Raw genomic sequence first — 20,629 nt, forward strand, 5'->3', positions numbered from 1 at the left:
GTGGAAACAGTGACAGACTTTATTTTGGGGGGCTCCAAAATCACTGCAGATGGTGATTGCAGCTGTGAAATTAAAAGACGCTTACTCCTTGGAAGAAAAGTTATGACCAACCTAGATAGCATGTTCAAAAGCAGAGACATTACTTTGCCAACAAAGGTCCATCTAGTCAAGGCTACAGTTTTTTCAGTGGTCATGTATGGATGTGAGAGTTGGACTGTGAAGAAAGCTGAGCGCCGAAGAATTGATGCTTTTGAACTGTGGTGTTGGAGAAGACTCTTGAGAGTCCCTTGGACTGCAAGGAGATACAACCAGTCCATCCTAAAGGAGATCAGTCCTGGGTGTTCTTTGGAAGGAATGATGCTGAAGCTGGAACTCCAGTACTTTGGCCACCTCATTGGCAAAGACCCTGATGCTGGGAGGGATTGGGGGCAGGAGGAGAAGGGGATGACAGAGGATGAGATGGCTGGATGGCATCACTGACTCAATGGACATGAGTTTGGGTAAACTCCGGGAGTTGGTGATGGACAGCCTGGCGTGCTGCAATTCTCGGGGTTGCAAAGAGTCAGACATGACTGAGTGACTGAACTGAACTGAAACAGCCATAAAAGCCTCTATTCATTCCACTATTCACCTATTATAATAGATGGTTAAAGAAAGATACTTACCTCTGTTTCCCAAACTCCTCCCAGAGGCAAATCCACTTCTCATGAAATGATCTCTTCGAGATGATCCATCACCCATTTCTAAAGTAAATAACATTTGAACCAAGTCAAAATAACAAAAAAATATCCTGGTGGTAAGCAAGCTTTAAACCATCTAAATGTGCCATGCACATGGCATAGGAGGAATTTTACACAGCAATGAGAAAGATGAGTAGACTAGTAGAAAAATGGGCTATGAATAAGAATAGGTAGTCCTCCAAAAGAGAAAACATTCTGACTAACTCTCGGTGATAATTAAAGCTACTGAAAATCAAAAGAAGAATATAACTTTTCCCAACCATGACTGACTGGAACAGTTTGCTAATACAAACCTAGCAGAAGACCTAAATGGGCTTTCCTCATAGCTAAGTTGGTAAAGAATCTGCCTGCAATGCTGGAGACCCAGGTTAGATCTCTGGGTTGGGAAGATCCTCTGAAGAAAGAAATGGCAACCTATTCCAGTATTCTTGCCTGGAGAATACCATGGACAGAGGAGACTGGCAGGCTACAGCCCATGGGGTTGCAAGAGTTGGACATGACTTAGTGACTAAACCACCACCAGAAGACCAGACATTTCTTCAAAGAAGACATACAAATGGCCAATAAACACATGAAAAGATGCTCAACATCACTAATTATTAGAGAAATGCTAATCAAAAGTACAATGAGGTATCACCTCACACAAGTCAGGATGGCCAACATCAAAAAGTCCACAAACAACAAATGCTGGAGAGTGTGTGGAGAAAAGAGACCCTCTTACACTGTTGGTGGGAAGGTTAAATTGACACAGGCACTATGGAGAACAATATGGAGGTTCCTGCTGCTGCTGCTGCTGCTGCTGCTAAATCGCTTCAGTCGTGTCCGACTCTGCGCAACCCCATAGATGGCAGCCCACCAGGCTCCACCGTCCCTGGGATTCTCCAGGTAAGAACACTGGAGTGGGTTGCCATTGCCTTCTCCAATGCATGAAAGTGCAAAGTGAAAGTGAAGTCACTCAGTAAGTGTCCGACTCTTTGTAACCCCATGGATTGCAGCCTACTAGGCTCCTCCGTCCATGGGATTTTCCAGGCAAGAGTACTGTAGTGGGTTGCCATTGCCTTCTCCAGTGGAGGTTCCTAAAAACTACTAAAAACATAAGGACCATATGACCCAGCAACCCCAACACTGGGCATATACCCAGAGAAAAACATAATTCATAAGGACACATGCACGCCAATGTTCACTGCAGCACTATTTACAAAAGCCAGGACAGGGAAGCAAGCAAAATTTCCATCAACAGAGGAAATGAATAAAGAAGATGTGGTACACACAGACAATGGAATATTACTCGGCCATAAAAAGGAATAAAATTGGGTCACTTGTAGAGACATGGATGTACCTAGAGACTGTCATAGAGAATGAAGAAAGTCATAAAAACAAATATCATATATTAATGCATAAGTGTGGAATATAGAAAAATGGTATGGATGAGCTTATTTGCAAAGCAGAAATAGAGACACAGACATAGAGAACAAATATATAGATACCAAGAGGCAGGGGGTGGGGGGAAGAATGAACTGGAAGACTGGGATTCATGTATATATACTATTGGTGCAATGTGTAAAATAGGTAACTAAAGAAAATCCTACTGTATAGCACAGGGAACTCATTGCTCTATGGAAAGCAAATCCAAACAAGTGGAAATATATACATAACTGGTTCACTTTGCTGTACAATAGAAACTAACATAACATTGTAAAGCAACTATATTTCAATAAATATTTTTTTAATATCAAGACTAGTCAAGGACATAGGGAAACAAGCACGAATCATATACAACATTGGAACTATAAACTAGATCAACCTTGATCCTAGTTTTAAAAGAAAATACTTTTTGAAAATATACTATTATAATTTTTCCTGTGGATATACTCACATGGTAACACAGATACACATAAAAATGTTTTGATAAGCACTGTCTATAACAGCCAAGAAAAACAGTCAAAGGAGAACAGATAAATTACAATCACCCACAGAACACTGTAAACATTCACAGAACTAAAAACATTAAACAAGTGACATTCTTCAATAGAATGTTCATAAAAACCGACCACATGGAAGGCCAAAATGTAAATTCAACAATTTCAAAAATCAGTATCACATACACAAATTTCTCTAATTGCAATGCAATCAAATTAAAAGTTACTAGAAGACAAATACTGTATATTTTTGCTTATATGTGGAATCTAAAAAATAAAACAAGTCAACAGATATACAAAAACAGAAAAGATGAACAGATATAGGAAACAAAGTAGTGGTTTGCCACATGGGAGAAGGGTGAGGGAGGTATGAAATAGGTGAAGGGGAGGTAAGAGGTACAAACTACTAGTTATAAATAGCTACAGGGATGTAATATACAGCACAAGGAATATAGTCAATATTTTATACTAACTCTGTATGGGGTATAATCTATAAAAATAGCAAATCACTATAATATACTGAAAATTAATATGACAGTGTAACTCAATTATACAATTTTAAAATTCTCTTACATTTGGAAATAAATTTTTAAAACACTTCTATACTAAACAATTCAAAGAAGAAAAATTACAATGGAACTTTAGAAATACTTACAATTGTATGATAATGATATATATCAGAAATTAAATTTTTATACAGTAAGAACTGAAAAATTATTAGGTAAACATCCATCTCAACTAGTAAGAACATTAGAAAAACAACAAAATAAATCACACAAGAATAAAGGAGAAAAAAAGTGGTAAGAGCAGACCTCCCTGGTGGCTCAGTGGTAAAGAATTTACCAATGCAGGAGACACAGATTCAATCCCTGGTTCAGGAAGATCCCATATGAGGTGGGACAATTAAGCCTGTGTGCCACAACTACTGAGCCAGCGCTCTAGAGCCCATGAGTTGCAACTACTGAAGCCCATGCATCAGGAGCCCATGGTCCAAAACAAGAGAAACCACTGGAATGAGAAGCCCATGCACGGCAACCAGAGAGTAGCCCCCACTCACCCCAAGTGGAGAATGCCTGTGCAGAGCAACTAAGACCCAGTACAGCTGTAAATAAATAAAAATAAATAAATTTTTAAAAAAATGTTAACAACAAAAAATAATGCAATAGGAAACAAAAATATAATAGTGGCTCAATAAAGACAAAACCTAGTTCTTTTAAGAAAGCAATGAACCATAGCAAAAATCAACAAAGCCAAAAGCTGGTTCTTTGAAAGGATAAATAAAATTGACAAACCATTAGCCAGACTCATCAAGAAGCAAAGAGAGAAAAATCAAATCAATAAAATTAGAAATGAAAATGGAGAGATCACAACAGACAACACAGAAATACAAAGGATCATAAGAGACTACTATCAGCAGTTGTATGCCAATAAAATGGACAACGTGGAAGAAATGGACAAATTCTTAGAAAAGTACAATTTTCCAAAACTGAACCAGGAAGAAATAGAAAATCTTAACAGACCCATCACAAGCACGGAAATTGATAATGTAATCAGAAATCTTCCAGCAAACAAACGCCCAGGTCCAGATGGCTTCACAGCTGAATTCTACCAAAAATTTCGAGAAGAGCTAACACCTATCCTCCTCAAACTCTTCCAGAAAATTGCAGAGGAAGGTAAACTTCCAAACTCATTCTATGAGGCCACCATCACCCTAATACCAAAACCTGACAAAGATGTCACAAAAAAAGAAAACTACAGGCCAATATCTCTGATGAATATAGATGCAAAAATCCTCAACAAAATTCTAGCAATCAGAATCCAACAACACATTAAAAAGATCATACACCATGACCAAGTGGGCTTTATCCCAGGGATGCAAGGATTCTTCAATATCCGCAAATCAATCAATGTAATTCACCACATTAACAAATTGAAAAATAAAAACCATATGATTATCTCAATAGATGCAGAGAAGGCCTTTGACAAAATTCAACATCCATTTATGATAAAAACTCTCCAGAAAGCAGGAATAGAAGGAACATACCTCAACATAATAAAAGCTATCTATGACAAACCCACAGCGAACATTATCCTCAATGGTGAAAAATTGAAAGCATTTCCCTAAAGTCAGGAACAAGACAAGGGTGCCCACTTTCACCGCTACTATTCAACATAGTTCTGGAAGTTTTGGCCACAGCAATCAGAGCAGAAAAAGAAATAAAAGGAATCCAAATTGGAAAAGAAGAAGTAAAACTCTCACTGTTTGCAGATGACATGATCCTCTACATGGAAAACCCTAAAGACTCCACCAGAAAATTACTAGAGCTCATCAATGAATATAGTAAAGTTGCAGGATATAAAATCAACACACAGAAATCCCTTGCATTCCTATACACGAATAATGAGAAAGTAGAAAAAGAAATTAAGGAAACAATTCCATTCACCATTGCAACGAAAAGAATAAAATACTTAGGAATATATCTACCTAAAGAAACTAAAGACCTATATATAGAAAACTATAAAACACTGATGAAAGAAATCAAAGAGGACACTAATAGATGGAGAAATATACCATGTTCATGGATTGGAAGAATCAATATAGTGAAAATGAGTATACTACCCAAAGCAATTTACAAATTCAATGCAATCCCTATCAAGCTACCAGCCACATTTTTCACAGAACTAGAACAAATAATTTCAAGCTTTGTATGGAAATACAAAAACCTCGAATAGCCAAAGCAATCTTGAGAAAGAAGAATGGAACTGGAGGAATCAACTTGCCTGACTTCAGACTCTACTACAAAGCCACAGTCATCAAGACAGTATGGTACTGGCACAAAGACAGACATATAGATCAATGGAACAAAATAGAAAGCCCAGAGATAAATCCACACACATATGGACACCTTATCTTTGACAAAGGAGGCAAGAATATACAATGGAGTAAAGACAATCTCTTTAACAAGTGGTGCTGGGAAAACTGGTCAACCACTTGTAAAAGAATGAAACTAGATCACTTTCTAACACCGCACACAAAAATAAACTCAAAATGGATTAAAGATCTAAATGTAAGATCAGAAACTATAAAACTCCTAGAGGAGAACATAGGCAAAACACTCTCAGACATAAATCATAGCAGGATCCTCTATGATCCACCTCCCAGAATGCTGGAAATAAAAGCAAAAATAAACAAATGGGATCTAATTAAAATTAAAAGCTTCTGCACAACAAAGGAAAATATAAGCAAGGTGAAAAGACAGCCTTCTGAATGGGAGAAAATAATAGCAAATGAAGCAACTGATAAACAACTAATCTCAAAAATATACAAGCAACTTCTGCAGCTCAACTCCAGAAAAATAAACGACCCAATCAAAAAATGGGCCAAAGAACTAAATAGACATTTCTCCAAAGAAGACATACGGATGGCTAACAAACACATGAAAAGATGCTCAACATCACTCATTATTAGAGAAATGCAAATCAAAACCACAATGAGGTACCACTTCACACCAGTCAGAATGGCTGCGATCCAAAAATCTGCAAGCAATAAATGCTGGAGAGGGTGTGGAGAAAAGGGAACCCTCCTACACTGTTGGTGGGAATGCAAACTAGTACAGCCACTATGGAGAACAGTGTGGAGATTCCTTAAAAATTGCAAATAGAACTACCTTATGACCCAGCAATCCCACTTCTGGGCATACACACCGAGGAAACCAGAATTGAAAGAGACACATGTACCCCAATATTCATCGCAGCACTGTTTATAATAGCCAGGACATGGAAACAACCTAGATGTCCATCAGCAGATGAATGGATAAGAAAGCTGTGGTACATATACACAATGGAGTATTACTCAGCCATTAAAAAGAATTCATTTGAATCAGTTCTGATGAGATGGATGAAACTGGAGCCGATTATACAGAGTGAAGTAAGCCAGAAAGAAAAACACCAATACAGTATACTAACACATATATATGGAATTTAGGAAGATGGCAATGACGACCCTGTATGCAAGACAGGGAAAGAGACACAGATGTGTATAACGGACTTTTGGACACAGAGGGAGAGGGAGAGGGTGGGATGATTTGGGAGAATGACATTCTAACATGTATACTATCATGTGAATTGAATCGCCAGTCTATGTCTGACGCAGGATACAGCATGCTTGGGGCTGGTGCATGGGGATGACCCAGAAAGATGTTATGGGGAGGGAGGTGGGAGGGGGGTTCATGTTTGGGAATGCATGTAAGAATTAAAGATTTTAAAATTTAAAAATAAAAAAAAAATTAAAAAAAAAAAAAAAAGAAAGCAATGAGACACTCCAGGACAAAGGACCGAAAGTGCAGAGATGGAAAAAGGTATTTCATGCAAATGAAAATGACAATAAAGTGGGGGATGCAACACTCATATAAACAAAATAGATACCCAAAAAAAGCCATAAAAAGGCTAAAGAAAGACACTACATAATGATAAAAGAATCAATATATGAAGAGGATATTACATTCAGTGACACATATGCACTCAATATAGGAGTATCTAAATTTATGTAAATATATACATATTTATAGATATAAATTTTTATATTTAAAATTATATTTAAATATTTTAAATACTTATATATTTATAAGTATATAAAAATATTATATTCTTTGCAGACAAACATGGAGAACTCTATACAGCCAGCAAAAACAAGATCAGGAGCTGACTGTGGCTCAGATCATAAACTCATTATTGCCAAATTCAGACTGAAACTGAAGAGAGCAGGGAAAACCACTAGATCCTTCAGGTATGACCTAAATAAAATCTCTTACGATCATAGAGTGGAAGTGAGAAATACATTCAAGGGATTAGATCTAATAGAGTGCCTGAAGAACTATGGATGAAGGTTCCTGACACAGTACAAAGGGCAGTGATCAAGACCATCCTCAAGAAAAAAGAAATGCAAAAAGGCAAAATGGTTGTCTTAGGAGGCCTTACAAATAGCTGAGAAAAGAAGAGAAGTGAAAGGAAAAGGAGAAAAGGAAAGATATACCCATTTGAATGCAGAGTTCCAAAGAATGGCACAGAGAGATAAGAAAGCCTTCCTCAGTGATCAATGCAAAGAAAAAGAAGAAAACAATAGAATGGGAAAGACTAGAGATCTCTTCAAGAAAATGAGTGACACTAAAGGAACATTTCATGCAAAGATGGGCACAATAAAGGACAGAAATGGTATGGACCTAATAGAAGCAGAGATATTAAGAAGAGGTGGCAAATACACACAACTATACAAAAAAGATCTTCATGACACAGATAACCATGATGGTGTAATCACTCACCTAGAGCCAGATATCCTGGAATGCGAAGTCAAGTGGGCCTTAGGAAGAATCACTACAAACAAAGCTAGTGGAGATGATGGAATTCCAATTAAGCTATTTCAAATCCTAAAAGATGATGCTGTGAAAGTACTGCACTTAACATGCCAGCATATTTTGAAGACTCAGCAGTGGCCATAGGACTGGAAAAGGTCAGTTTTCATTCCAATCCATAAGAAAGGCAATGCCAAAGAATGTTCAAACTACTGCACAACTGCACTCATCTCACATGCTAGCAAAGTAATGCTCAAAATTCTCCAAGCCAGGCTTCAACAGTACATGAACCATGAACTTACAGATGTTCAAGCTGGATTTAGAAAAGGCAGAGGAACCCAAGATCAAATTGCCAATATTCACTGGATCATTGAAAAAGCATGTGAGTTCAAGAAAAATATCTACTTCTGCTTAATTGACTATACCAAACCCTTTGACTGTGTAGATCTCAACAAACTATGGAAAATTCTTAATGAGACGGGAATACCAAACCACCTGACCTGTCTCCTGTGAAATCTGTATGCAGGTCAAGAAGCAACAATTAGAACTGGACATGGAACAAGACTGGTTCCAAACAGGAAAAGGAGTACATCAAGGCTGTATGTTGTCACCCTGCTTATTTAACTTATATGCAGAGCACATCATGCAAAATGCCAGGCTGGATGAAGCACAAGCTGGAATCAAGACTGCCAGGAGAAATATCAATAACCTCAGACATGCAGATGACACCACGGTTATGGCAAGAAGCGAAGAACTAAAGAGCCTCTTGATGAAAGTGAAGAGGAGAGTGGAAAAGGTGGCTTAAAATTCAATATTCAGAAAACAAAGATCATGGCATCCAGTCCCATCACTTCATGGCAAATAGATGGGATGGGGAAATAACTGAAACACTGATAGACTTTACTTTGGGGGGCTCCAAAATCAAGGCAGATGGTGACTGCAGCCATGAAATTAAAAGACACTTGCTCCTTGGAAGAAAAGCCATGACCAACCTAGACAGCATATTAAAACACAGAAACATTACTTTGCCAGCAAAAGTCCGTCTAGTCAAAGCTATGGTTTTTCCACCAGTCATGTATGGATGTGATAATTGGGCTATAAAGAAAGCTGAGTGCCGAAGAATTGATGCTTTTGAACTGTGGTTTTGGAGAAGACTCTTCAGAGTCCCTTGGACTGCAAGGAGATCCAACCAGTCCATCCTAATGGAAATCATTCCTGAATATTCATTGGAAGGACTGATGCCGAAGCTGAAACTTCAATACTTTGGCCACCTGATGCGAAGAACTGACATTTGAAAAGATCCTGATGCTGGGAAAGACTGAAGACGGGAAGAGAAGGGTATGACAGAGGATGAGATGGTTGGATGGCATCACCAATTGATGGACATGAATTTGAGTAAGCTCTGGGAGTTGATGATAGACAGGGAAGGCTGGTGTGCTGCAGTCCATGGGGTCACAAAGAGTCGGACACAACTCAGCAACTGAACTGAAATATAGAAAACAAATACTAATAGACCTAAAGAGAAAAATGGATCGGAATACAGTAATAGAGGAGACTTTAACACCTCACTGACATCAGTAGACAAATCTTCTAGACAGAAAATCAATAAGGCAACAGAGATCCTAAATGACGTATTAGAACAGTTAGACTTAATTGATATTTTCAGGACATTCAGTTCAGTTGCTCAGACTCTTTGTGACCCCATGGACTGCAGCACACCAGGCTTCCCTGTCCATCACCAACTCCCAGAGCTTACTCAATCACATGTTCATCAAGTCGGTGATGCCATCCAACCATCTTATCCTCTGTCAACCGCCCCCCTCCTCCCACCTTCAATCTTTCCCAGCATCAGGGTCTTTTCAAATGAGTCAGTTCTTCACATCAGGTGGCCTAAGTATTGGAGCTTCTGCTTCAGCATCAGTCCTTCCAATTAATATTCAGGTTTGATCTCCTTGCAGTCCAAGGGACTCTCAAAAGTTCTCCAACATCACAGTTCAAAAGCATGAGTCCTTGGCACTAAGCTTTATGGTCCAACTCTCACATCCATACATGACTACTGGAAAAACCATAGCTCTGACTAGACGGACCTTTGCTGACAAAGTAATGTCTCTGCGTTTTAATATGCTGTCTAGGTTGGTCATAACTTTCCTTCCAAGGAGCAAGCGTCTTTTAACTCATGGCTTCAGTCACCATCTGCAGTGACTTTGGAGCCCCCCAAAATAAAGTTTCTTACTGTTTCCATTGTTTCCCCATCTATTTGCCATGAAGTGATGGGACTGGGTGCCATGATCTTAGTTTTCTGAATGTTGAACTTCAAACCAACTTTTCCACTCTCCTCTTTCACTTTCATCAAGAGGCTCTTTAGTTCTTTGCTTTCTGCCATAAGGTCGTGTCATCTGCATATCTGAGGTTATTGATATTTCTCCCGGCAATCTTGATTCCAGCTTGTGCTTCATCCAGCCTGGCATTTTGCATGATGTACTCTGCATATAAGTTAAATAAGCAAGGTGACAATAGACAGCCTTGACGTACTCCTTTCCTGATTTGGAACCAGTCACATTACATCCCCAAAATAAACATACTACACATTCTTTTCAATTACACATAAAACATTCTCTAGGTTAGACCCATTCTAGGCCACCTCATGTGAAGAGTTGACTCATTGGAAAAGACTCTGATCCTGGGAGGGGTTGGGGGCAAGAGGAGAAGGGGATGACAGAGGATGGGATGGCTGGATGGTGTCACTGACTCGATGGACGCGAGTTTGAGTGAACTCCGGCAGTTGGTGATGGACAGTGAGCCCTGGCGTGCTGCAATTCATGGGATCGCAGAGTCAGGACACGACTGAGCGACTGAACTGAACTGAAGGATACAAAGTAAGCCTCAACAAATTTTAGAGGACAGAAATTAGTTTAAGCATCTCTTCTGACCACAATGGCCATGAAGTCAGAAATCAACCACAGAGAAACAAGAAAAAAAGTGATTATTCAGAGACTAAACAACATGCTACTTAAGAAAAACAAATGGATCAATGAGATCAAAGAGGAAATTTTAAAAATACCTTGCAACAAATGATAATGAAAACATAACCATACACAAAATCTATGGGATGCAGGAAAAGCAGTCCTTTGAGGGAAGTGTATAGTGATACAGGCCTTCCTCACAAAACAAGGAAAACTCTCAAACAAGTAACCTAACCTATTACCTAAAGAATTAGAAACAGAAGAACAAACAAAAACTAAAGTCAGAAGGAGGAAGGATTTATTAAAGATCAAAGAGGAAATAAATTAAAATAGAGATTAAGAAATAGAAAAAAAAATCAATAAAACTGAGACCTAGTTTTTTGAAAAGACAAACAAAATCCACAATCTCTGGCCAGGCTCACCAAAAACGAGAGAGAGAGAGAACAGAAATAAAATAAGAAATGAAAAGGGGGTAAATACCAACCAATACCGCAGAAATACAAAAAACCATAAGAGAATACTATGGACAATTATATGCCAATAAATTAAACAACCTAGAAGAAATGAACAAGTTTTTAGAAACATACAGCCTACCAAAACTGAAGCAAGAAGAAACAGATAACCTGAACAGACTGATCACTAGAAGTGAAATAGAAACTGTAATTTAAAAACTCCTGCAACAAAAAGGAGCACATTTGAGCCAATTCTAATGAAGTGGATGAACCTAGAGCCTATTATAATGAGTGAAGTAAGTTTGACAGAGAAAAACAAATATTTTATACTAATGCATATACATGGAATCTAGAAAGATGGTACTGTGAACTCATTTGGGGCAGCAATGGAGACACAGACATAGAGAACAGATTTATGGACATGGATATGGGGAGGAAGGAGAGGGTGGGCTGTATGGAGAGAGTAACATGGAAACTTACATTACCATTATGTAAAATAGACAGTCAACAGGAATTTGCTGTATGACTCAGGGAACTCAAACTGGGGCTCTGTAACTACCTAGAGGGGTGGGATTGGGAGGAAGGTGGGAGGGAGGTTCTAATGGGAGGGGACATATGTATACCAATGGCTGATTCATGTTGATGTTGGGCAGAAACCAACACAATTCTATAAAGCAATTATCCTTCAATTAAAAACTAAATTTAAAATTTTCTTAAATATGGGGACCAAAATATTACTAAAAAAAAAAAAGAAAAGAAATTTCCCTACAAACAAGTGTTAAGAACTGGATGGCATAAATGGAAAATTGTACCAAACATACAAAGAAAAACTTGAACCAATCCTTCTCAAACTCTTCCATAAGACTGAGAAGAACACACCCAAAGTGATTCTATGACATTAGTATCACCTTGGTACCAGGCAAAGACATTACCAAAAGAGAAAATTACAGGCCAGTACCTCTGGTGAATATAGATGCAAAAATTCTGAAGGAAGTATTAGCAAATCAAATCCAACAACACATAAAAAGTCATACACCATGATCAAGCTGGATTCATCACAGGGTCAAAAGAATGGTTCAACACATACACCATACTGACAAAAGACAAAAACCACATGATCATCTCAATGGATGCAGAAAAAGCATTTGATACAATTCAACACCCATTCATGATAAAAATTCTTACTGAAGTGGATATGGAAGGAACGTATCCAAGCATAATAAAAGCTATTTATGACAAACCCACAGCCAACCTAGTACTCAAAAGCAAAAGCTGAAAGCCTTCCTACTAAAATCTAAAACAAGTATGCCCCCCAAAAAAATTAATAAAAATAAAAATAAATGAAGTATGCCCACTCTCACCATTTCCATTCAACATAGTATTGGAAGTCCTAGCCACAGCAACGAGATAAGAAAAATAAAAGATGTCCAAACTGGAAAGGAAGAGGTAATACTGTCATTATATGCAGATAGCATGATAATATATATAGAAAACCCTAAAAACTCCACACAAAAACTACTAGAACTGATAAAATCAGCAAAGTAGCAGGATACAAGATTACCATATAGGAATCCATTGCATTTTTTAACACTTACAAGGAAATATCAGAAAGGGAAAATTAATTAAAATTCTTTTTAAAATCACATTAAAAACTCCTAAAAGAGAAGAAAGGCAAAACATTCTCTGAAATAAATCTTACCCAATGTTCTCCTAGGTTATTCTCCCAAGGCAACAGAAATAAAAACAAAAACAAGCAAATGGGACCTAATCAAAACTTATAGGCTTTTGCACACCAAAGGAAACCATAAAAAAAAAATTAAAAGACACACTACAGACTGAGAGAAAATATCTGCCAATGATAGGACCAACAAGGGATTAATTTCAAAAATGTACAAAGAGCTCATACAAACAGCTCAATAACAAAAAAAAACAAACAGCCCAATTACAAAATGGGCTGAACACCTGAACAAACATTTCTCCAAAGACGACATACAGATAGCCAACAGGCACATGAGAAGATGCTCAACACCGCTAACTATCAGAGAAATGCAAATCAAAATTACAATGAGGCAGAACCTCATATCAGTCAGAATGGTTGTCACTAAAAGGTCCTGAAAATAAACCACTATGTTGGCTGTGGGTTTGTCATAAAATAATAAATCCTGAAGAGAGTGTAGAGAAAAAGGAACCCTCCTACACTATTGGTGGGAATGTAAACTGGTGCAGCCACTATGGAAAACCTCCATACATTACAGAGGTTCCTTAAAATACTAAGTTATTATATGATCTGGCAATCTCACTCCTCGGCATATGTCTGGAGAAAACTCTAATTTGAAAAGATACATACACCCCATGCACCCCAATGTTAACAGCAGCACTATTTACAATAACCAAGACATGGACAAAGAATACGTGTACACACACACACACACACACACACACACACACACACAGTGGAATACTGCTCAGTCATTAAAAAAAAGACAATGCCATTTGAAGCAAAATGGGTAGACCCAGAGAATAACATACTAAGTGAACCAAGTCAGAAAAATGAAGACAAATATCATATATCACTTACATCTGAAATCTAAAAAAAGACAAACAGCAAAGTTCTGATTCACCAAAACTGACTCAAGAAAACAAAAACAAACAGAAGGTTTGTTTCTGTTTCCCTACAGAAAAGGAACCAGTACTCAAATCTCTGTATCATACCTATTTAAATGTAGTTGCACAGGTGAGTTCTATCAAACTCTCAAAGAACAAATCATTCCAACATTATACAATTCTACCAGAAAATAGAAAGAGGAATTATTCCCCGATTCATTCCACAAGGCCATAGTAATTATTATATGACAAGACAGGAGAAAATTAAATCTCTTTTACTCATGAGTAGATATAAAATCTCAAAAATACATATTAGTAAATCAATCCCAATAGTAAACTGAACAGGTACAACAGTATGACTAAGTTGAGTTTATTCCAGTATTCAAGGGTGTTTACCATCAGACATTTAAAAAGGTATTAACAACATTAACAGATTGAAAAAGTAATTATCTCCACAGATTAAAGTACATAATACAATTCAACAGCATTCATAACCTAAAACATATATTTAGCAAACAAGGGAAAATAAGAGATGTTCATGGTAGCTTTGCTCATAACAACAAAAAAGGAAGCAACTCAAATGTGCATTTAAGAAAGAATTCAAATATGTGGTACAGTCACACAACATTTTGCATATATTGTGTTCTATACTGTATTCAGTTCACTTCAGTCACTCAGCCGTGTCCGACTCTTTGCGACCCCATGAATCACAGCACGCCAGGCCTCCCTGTCCATCACCATCTCCCGGAGTTCACTCAGACTCACGTCCGTCGAGTCCATGATGCCATTCAGCCATCTCATCCTCTGCCGTCCCCTTCTCCTCCTGCCCCCAAATCCCTCCCAACATCAGAGTCTTTTCCAATGAGTCAACTCTGCATGAGGTGGCCAAAGTACTGGAGTTTCAGCTTTAGCACCATTCCTTCCAAAGAAATCCCAGGGCTGATCTCCTTCAGAATGGACTGGTTGGATCTCCTTGCAGTCCAAGGGACTCTCAAGAGTCTTCTAAAACACCACAGTTCAAAAGCATCAATTCTTTGGCACTCAGCTTTCTTCACAGTCCAACTCTCACATCCATACATGACTACTGGAAAAACCATAGCCTTGACTAGACAGACCTTTGCTGGCAAAGTAATGTCTCTGCTTTTCAATACGCTATCTAGGTTGGTCATAACTTTCCTTCCAAGGAGTAGCGTCTTTTAATGTCATGGCTGCAATCACCATCTGCAGTGATTTTGGTGTCCAAAAAAAAAAAAGTCTGACACTGTTTCCACTGTTTCCCTGTCTATTTGCCATGAGGTGATGCGACCAGATGCCATGATCTTCATTTTCTCAATGTTGAGCTTTAAGCCAACTTTTTCACTCTCCTCTTTCACTTTCATCAAGAGGCCTTTTAGTTCCTCTTCACTTTCTGCCATAAGGTATCATCTGCATATCTGAGGTTACTGATATTTCTCCCAGCAATCTTGATTCCAGCTTGTGCTTCTTCCAACCCAGCGTTTCTCATGATGTATTCTGCATATAAGTTAAATAAGCACGGTGAAAATATACAGCCTTGATGTACTCCTTTTCGTATTTGGAACCAGTCTGTTGTTCCATGTCCAGTTCTAACTGTTACTTCCTGACCTGCATATAGGTTTCTCAAGAGGCAGGTAAGGTAGCTGGTATTCCCATCTCGAAGAATTTTCCAGTTTATTGTGATCCACACAGTCAAAGGCTTTGGCATAGTCAATAAAGTAGAAATAGATGTTTTTCTGGAACTCTCTTGCTTTTTCGATGATCCAGCAGATGTTAGCAATTTGTTCTCTGGTTGCCCTGCCTTTTCTAAAACCAGCTTGAACATCTGGAAGTTCATGGTTCCTGTACTGCTGAAGCCTGGCTTAGAGAATTTTGAGAATTACTTTACTAGCATGTGAGATGAGTGCAATGGTGCGGTAGTTTGAGCCTTCTTTGGCATTGCCTTTCTTTGGGATTGGAATGAAAACTGACCTTTTCCAGTCCTGTGGCCACTGCCGAGTTTTCCACATTTGCTGGCATAGAGTGCAGCACTTTCACAGCATCATCTTTCAGGATTTGAAATAGGTCAACTGGAATTCCATCACCTCCACTAGCTTTGTTCATAGTGGCCCACTTGACTTCACATTCCAGGATGTCTGGCTCTAGGTGAGTGATCACACCATCGTGATTATCTTGGTCGTAAAGATCTTTTTTGTACAGTTCTTCCATGTATTCTTGCCACCTCTTCTTAGTATCTTCTGCTTCTGTTAGGTCCATACCATTTCTATCCTTTATTGAGCCCATCTTTGCATGAAATGTTCCCTTGGTATCTCTAATTTTCTTGGAGAGATCTCTAGTGTTTCCCATTCTGTTGTTTTCCTCTATTTCTTTGCATTGATCGCTGAGGAAGGCTTTGTTCTCTCTCCTTGCTATTCTTTGGAACTCTGCATTCAGATGCTTATATCTTTCCTTTTCTCCTTTGCTTTTCACTTCTCTTCCTTTCACAGCTATTTGAAAGCCTCCCCAGACAGCCATTTTGCTTTTTTGCATTTCTTTTCCATGGGGATGGTCTTGATCTCTGTCTCCTGTACAATGTCACGAACCTCCATCCATAGTTCATCAGGCAACCTATCAGATGTAGTCCCTTAAATCTATTTCTTACTTCAACTGTATAATCATACTGTATTACATAGTATTCACACAACAGTTCAATTCAGTCACTCAGTCGTATCCGACTCTGTGACCCCATGAATCCCAGCATGCCAGGCCTCCCTGTCCATCACCAACTCCCGGAGTTCACTCAGACTCACATCCATCGAGTCAATGATGCCATCCAGCCATCTCATCCTCTGCCGTCCCCTTCTCCTCCTGCCCCCAATCTCTCTCAGCATCAGAATCTTTTCCAATGAGTCAACTCTTTGCATGAGGTGACCAAAGTACTGGAGTTTCAGCTTCAGCATCATTCCCTCCAAAGAAATCCCAGGGCTGATCTCCTTCAGAATGGACTGGTTGGATCTCCTTGCAGTCCCAGGGACTCTCAGGAGTCTTCTCTAACACCACAGTTCAAAAGCATCAATTCTTTGGCACTCAGCTTTCTTCACAGTCCAACTCTCACATCCATACATGACCACACGAAAAACCATAACCTTGACTAGACGGACCTTAGTCGGCAAAGTAATGTCTCTGCTTTTCAATATGCTATCTAGGTTGGTCATAACTTTTCTTCCAAGGAGTAAGCATCTTTTAATTTCATGGCTGCAGTCACCATCTGCAGTGATTTTGGAGCCCCAAAAAATAAAAGTCTGACACTGTTTCCCCATCTATTTCCCATGAAGTGATGCCATGATCTTCGTTTTCTGAATGTTGAGCTTTAAGCCACTTTTGCACTCTCCACTTTCACTTTCATCAAGAGGCTTTTTAGTTCCTCTTCACTTTCTGCCATAAGGGTGGTATCATCTGCATATCTGAGGTTATTGATATTTCTCCCAGCAATCTTGATTCCAGCTTGTGCTTCTTCCGGCCCAGTGTTTCTCACGATGTAATTATAAATGAACTACAATAACTGGCAATACAGATGAACCTGGTAGTCTGGCAAAAACCACCATTATTGTAAAGTAATTAGATTCCAATTAAAATTAATAATAATAAAAAAAGAATCTGCCTTCCAATGGAGGGGACACAGGTTCGATCCTTAGTTGGGGAACTAAGATCTCACATGCCACAGGGCAACTAAGCTACTGAGCCTACACGCCTCAACTAGAGAGAAGCTCACACACTGCAACAGAGCAGACTTTGTTGTACTCAAATAAGTAATTTTTTTTAAAAAGAAAGAAATCTAAAATATCAGAATCAACAGACTTAACAAAACAGAGTTTAACAAAAGCGGTTAAACCTTGAAGTCAAGATTTCAGATTATTTTCTTTCTTTACACCACTACATTTAAGTTTTTTCATTTTTTGTTTTTTTTGTAATTTTTTTTGTTTTTTTGCAATATTTAGATAGTAACTTAGGATAGCATTCATTGCTCTGGTATGTATTTCTGTAATAAGAAAATCTATTTTCATGAAAAAGAAATCAATTAAAAAAGAGATACCAAAGTACTTGTTATTCAGAAGGTAAACAGGCAAACTATATTTTTTATTATTGATTTTACTTCATTAGTCTGAACGTTCAAGATCTAATGCTAAGAGAAGTCCATGTTTTTAGCTGGTGGCCATTTCAATCCAACTTATTGATGACTTCACTACAAAGTAATGTTACACCTTAATATACTATAGATTCAAACTTTCATTCCTTCATGAAAGTTATCTTTGACACCTCACAGAACAAGGTTTCTTCTGATTACACAATGATCTATGCATATAGATATGTTAAGTATAGACTACTTTCACCCAATTTTCTTCTTTGACTACTTCAAGTACATACACATACACATGGTTATTAGCCTTTTGCTGGGGTTTCAGCAGGCAGGAATTTCATAAACTTTTGAGAATCAAGATATTCTATATTAAACTGCTACATTTAAAAGTTTACAAAAGCTAAGTGTATCTTGACAATAACAGAAGCATTTCGTCTAAACTTCACTTCCTTCTATCAAGAGGATTACTCTGAACTTAAGGTGAACATGGGAATTAAATATGCTTTAACCTGATGAACTCTCTCAACCCCCCCACCCCCACTTTTACATTTTATAAACTACCTCTCCATAGGTTTTTTCACATTAGGACAGGCTTCAGTGAGCCAGTAGCTCCCTTAACTATAAAAATGTTTTACTTTATTCACAAATTTTTGATGAGAGAAATGAAACTACCTGGTATCACCAGGCCCTCTTTCTTACATTAGTTGCTGTTTTAGTTGCAAAGTCATATCCGACTCTTTTGCAACTCCATGGGCTGTGTAGCCCACCAGGCTCCTCTGTCCATGGGATTCCCCTGGCAAGAATAGTGGAGTGGGTTGCCATTTCCTTCTCCAGAGGATTTTCCTGACTGGGGATTGAACACACATCTCCTGCATTAGGCAGGTGGATTCTGTACCACTGAGCCACCAAGAAAGCCCCTCTCTTGATGACAGCAAGGCTTAAAAGAAGCAGTTACTCAAGGTCACGGAGATTCACAGAAAATTCACAGTAACTTAAATTCGTAGAAAGTAAACAATGGTTGCCAACAGCTGAGGAGAGGAGTGATTGTTGAGTTATTGCTTACTAGGTATGAAATTTCAGTTTGGGAAGGTGAAAAAGTCTCAGAGGTAGACTGTGGTCAGGCTGCACAGCAACATGAAGGTACTTAATATCACTGAACAGTACATTTAAAAATGGTTAATACAGTAAATTTTGTTGCTATATATATTTTTTAATTGAAAAAATACTAGAAGTAGCATATCAGCCTGCTGTGAACTTAAAATCAAAGACTACTGTCATGAGTTTAATTTTCTAGCCCAGGTCCTACCACTTCCAGCTATCTTCTCAACTTCATAAAAAATGTAGGCAAACAAGATGGAGACAAGTGATAAGGGAAAAACAACAGTTCCCTATTTTGATTTGTTTCTCTTATTTGCTGAGGACCTCCCTAAGTTAGTTTTCAGATCCCAAAGAGGCTCATATTATCTTTTTTAAAATATTTTATTTTTAATTAATTTAATTGGAGGCTAAGTACAATATTGTGGTGGGTTTTGCCATACATTGACATCAATCAGCCACGGGTGTACAAGTGTCTCCCTGTTCCAAACCCTCCTCCCATGTACCTCCCCATCCCATCCCTCTGGGTTGTCCCAGTGCACCAGCTGTGAGGGCCCTGTTTCATGCATTGAACTTGGACTGGTCATCTGTTTCACATATAGTAATATACACGTTTCAATGCTATTCTCTTAAAATCATGCCACCCTCGCCTTCTCCCACAGAGTCCAAAAGCCTGTACTTTATATTTGTCTCCTTTGCTGTCTTGCATATAGGGTCACTGTTACCATCTTTCTAAATTAAACCATATATATGCATTAATATACTGTATTGGTGTTTTTCCTTCTGACTTACTTCACTCTGTATAGGCTCCAGTTTCATCCACCTCATTAGAACTGACTCAAATATGTTCTTTTTATAGCTGAGTAATATTCCATCGTGTATACGTATCACAACTTTCTTATCCATTCATCTGCAGATGGACATCTAGGTGGCCTCCATGTCCTAGCTACTGTAAACCATGTTCCAATGAACACTGGGGTACATGTGTCTCTTCAATTCTGGTTTCCTCAGTGTGTATGCCCAACAGTGGGACTGCTGGGTCATATGGCAGTTTTATTTCCAGTTTTTTAAGGAATCTCCTCACTGTTCTCCATAGCAGCTGTACTAGTTTGCATTCCCACCAACAGTGTAAGAGATTTCCTTTTCTCCACACTTTCTCCAGCATTTATTGTTCATAGACTTTTTGATAGCAGCCATTCTGACCAGCGTGAGATGGTACCTCATTGTGGTTTTGAATTGCATTTCTCTGATAAGTTATGCTGAGCATCTTTTCATGTCTTTGTTAGCCATCCGTACGTCTTCTTTGGAGAAATGTCTGTTTAGTTCTTTGGCCCGTTTTTTGATTGGGTCATTTATTTTTCTGGTATTGAGCTGCT

At 38.4% G+C, this 20,629-nt stretch overlaps 1 protein-coding gene across 2 annotated transcripts in view; it reads right to left on the reverse strand.

Annotated features, from left to right (window-relative positions):
• The window catches only part of DDX4 (DEAD-box helicase 4), a 76,762-nt gene that overhangs the window by 45,838 nt on the left and 10,295 nt on the right, over positions 1–20,629 (reverse strand). For both annotated transcript variants that reach the window (XM_042233781.2, XM_027980068.3), the window contains exon 4: positions 666–743. In XM_042233781.2, the coding sequence (XP_042089715.1) occupies positions 666–743 (78 nt within the window). The remainder of the gene's footprint in view (positions 1–665; positions 744–20,629) is intronic.

This window comes from Ovis aries, chromosome 16 (assembly GCF_016772045.2).
Source record: "Ovis aries strain OAR_USU_Benz2616 breed Rambouillet chromosome 16, ARS-UI_Ramb_v3.0, whole genome shotgun sequence".
Taxonomy (NCBI): Eukaryota; Metazoa; Chordata; class Mammalia; order Artiodactyla; family Bovidae; genus Ovis; species Ovis aries.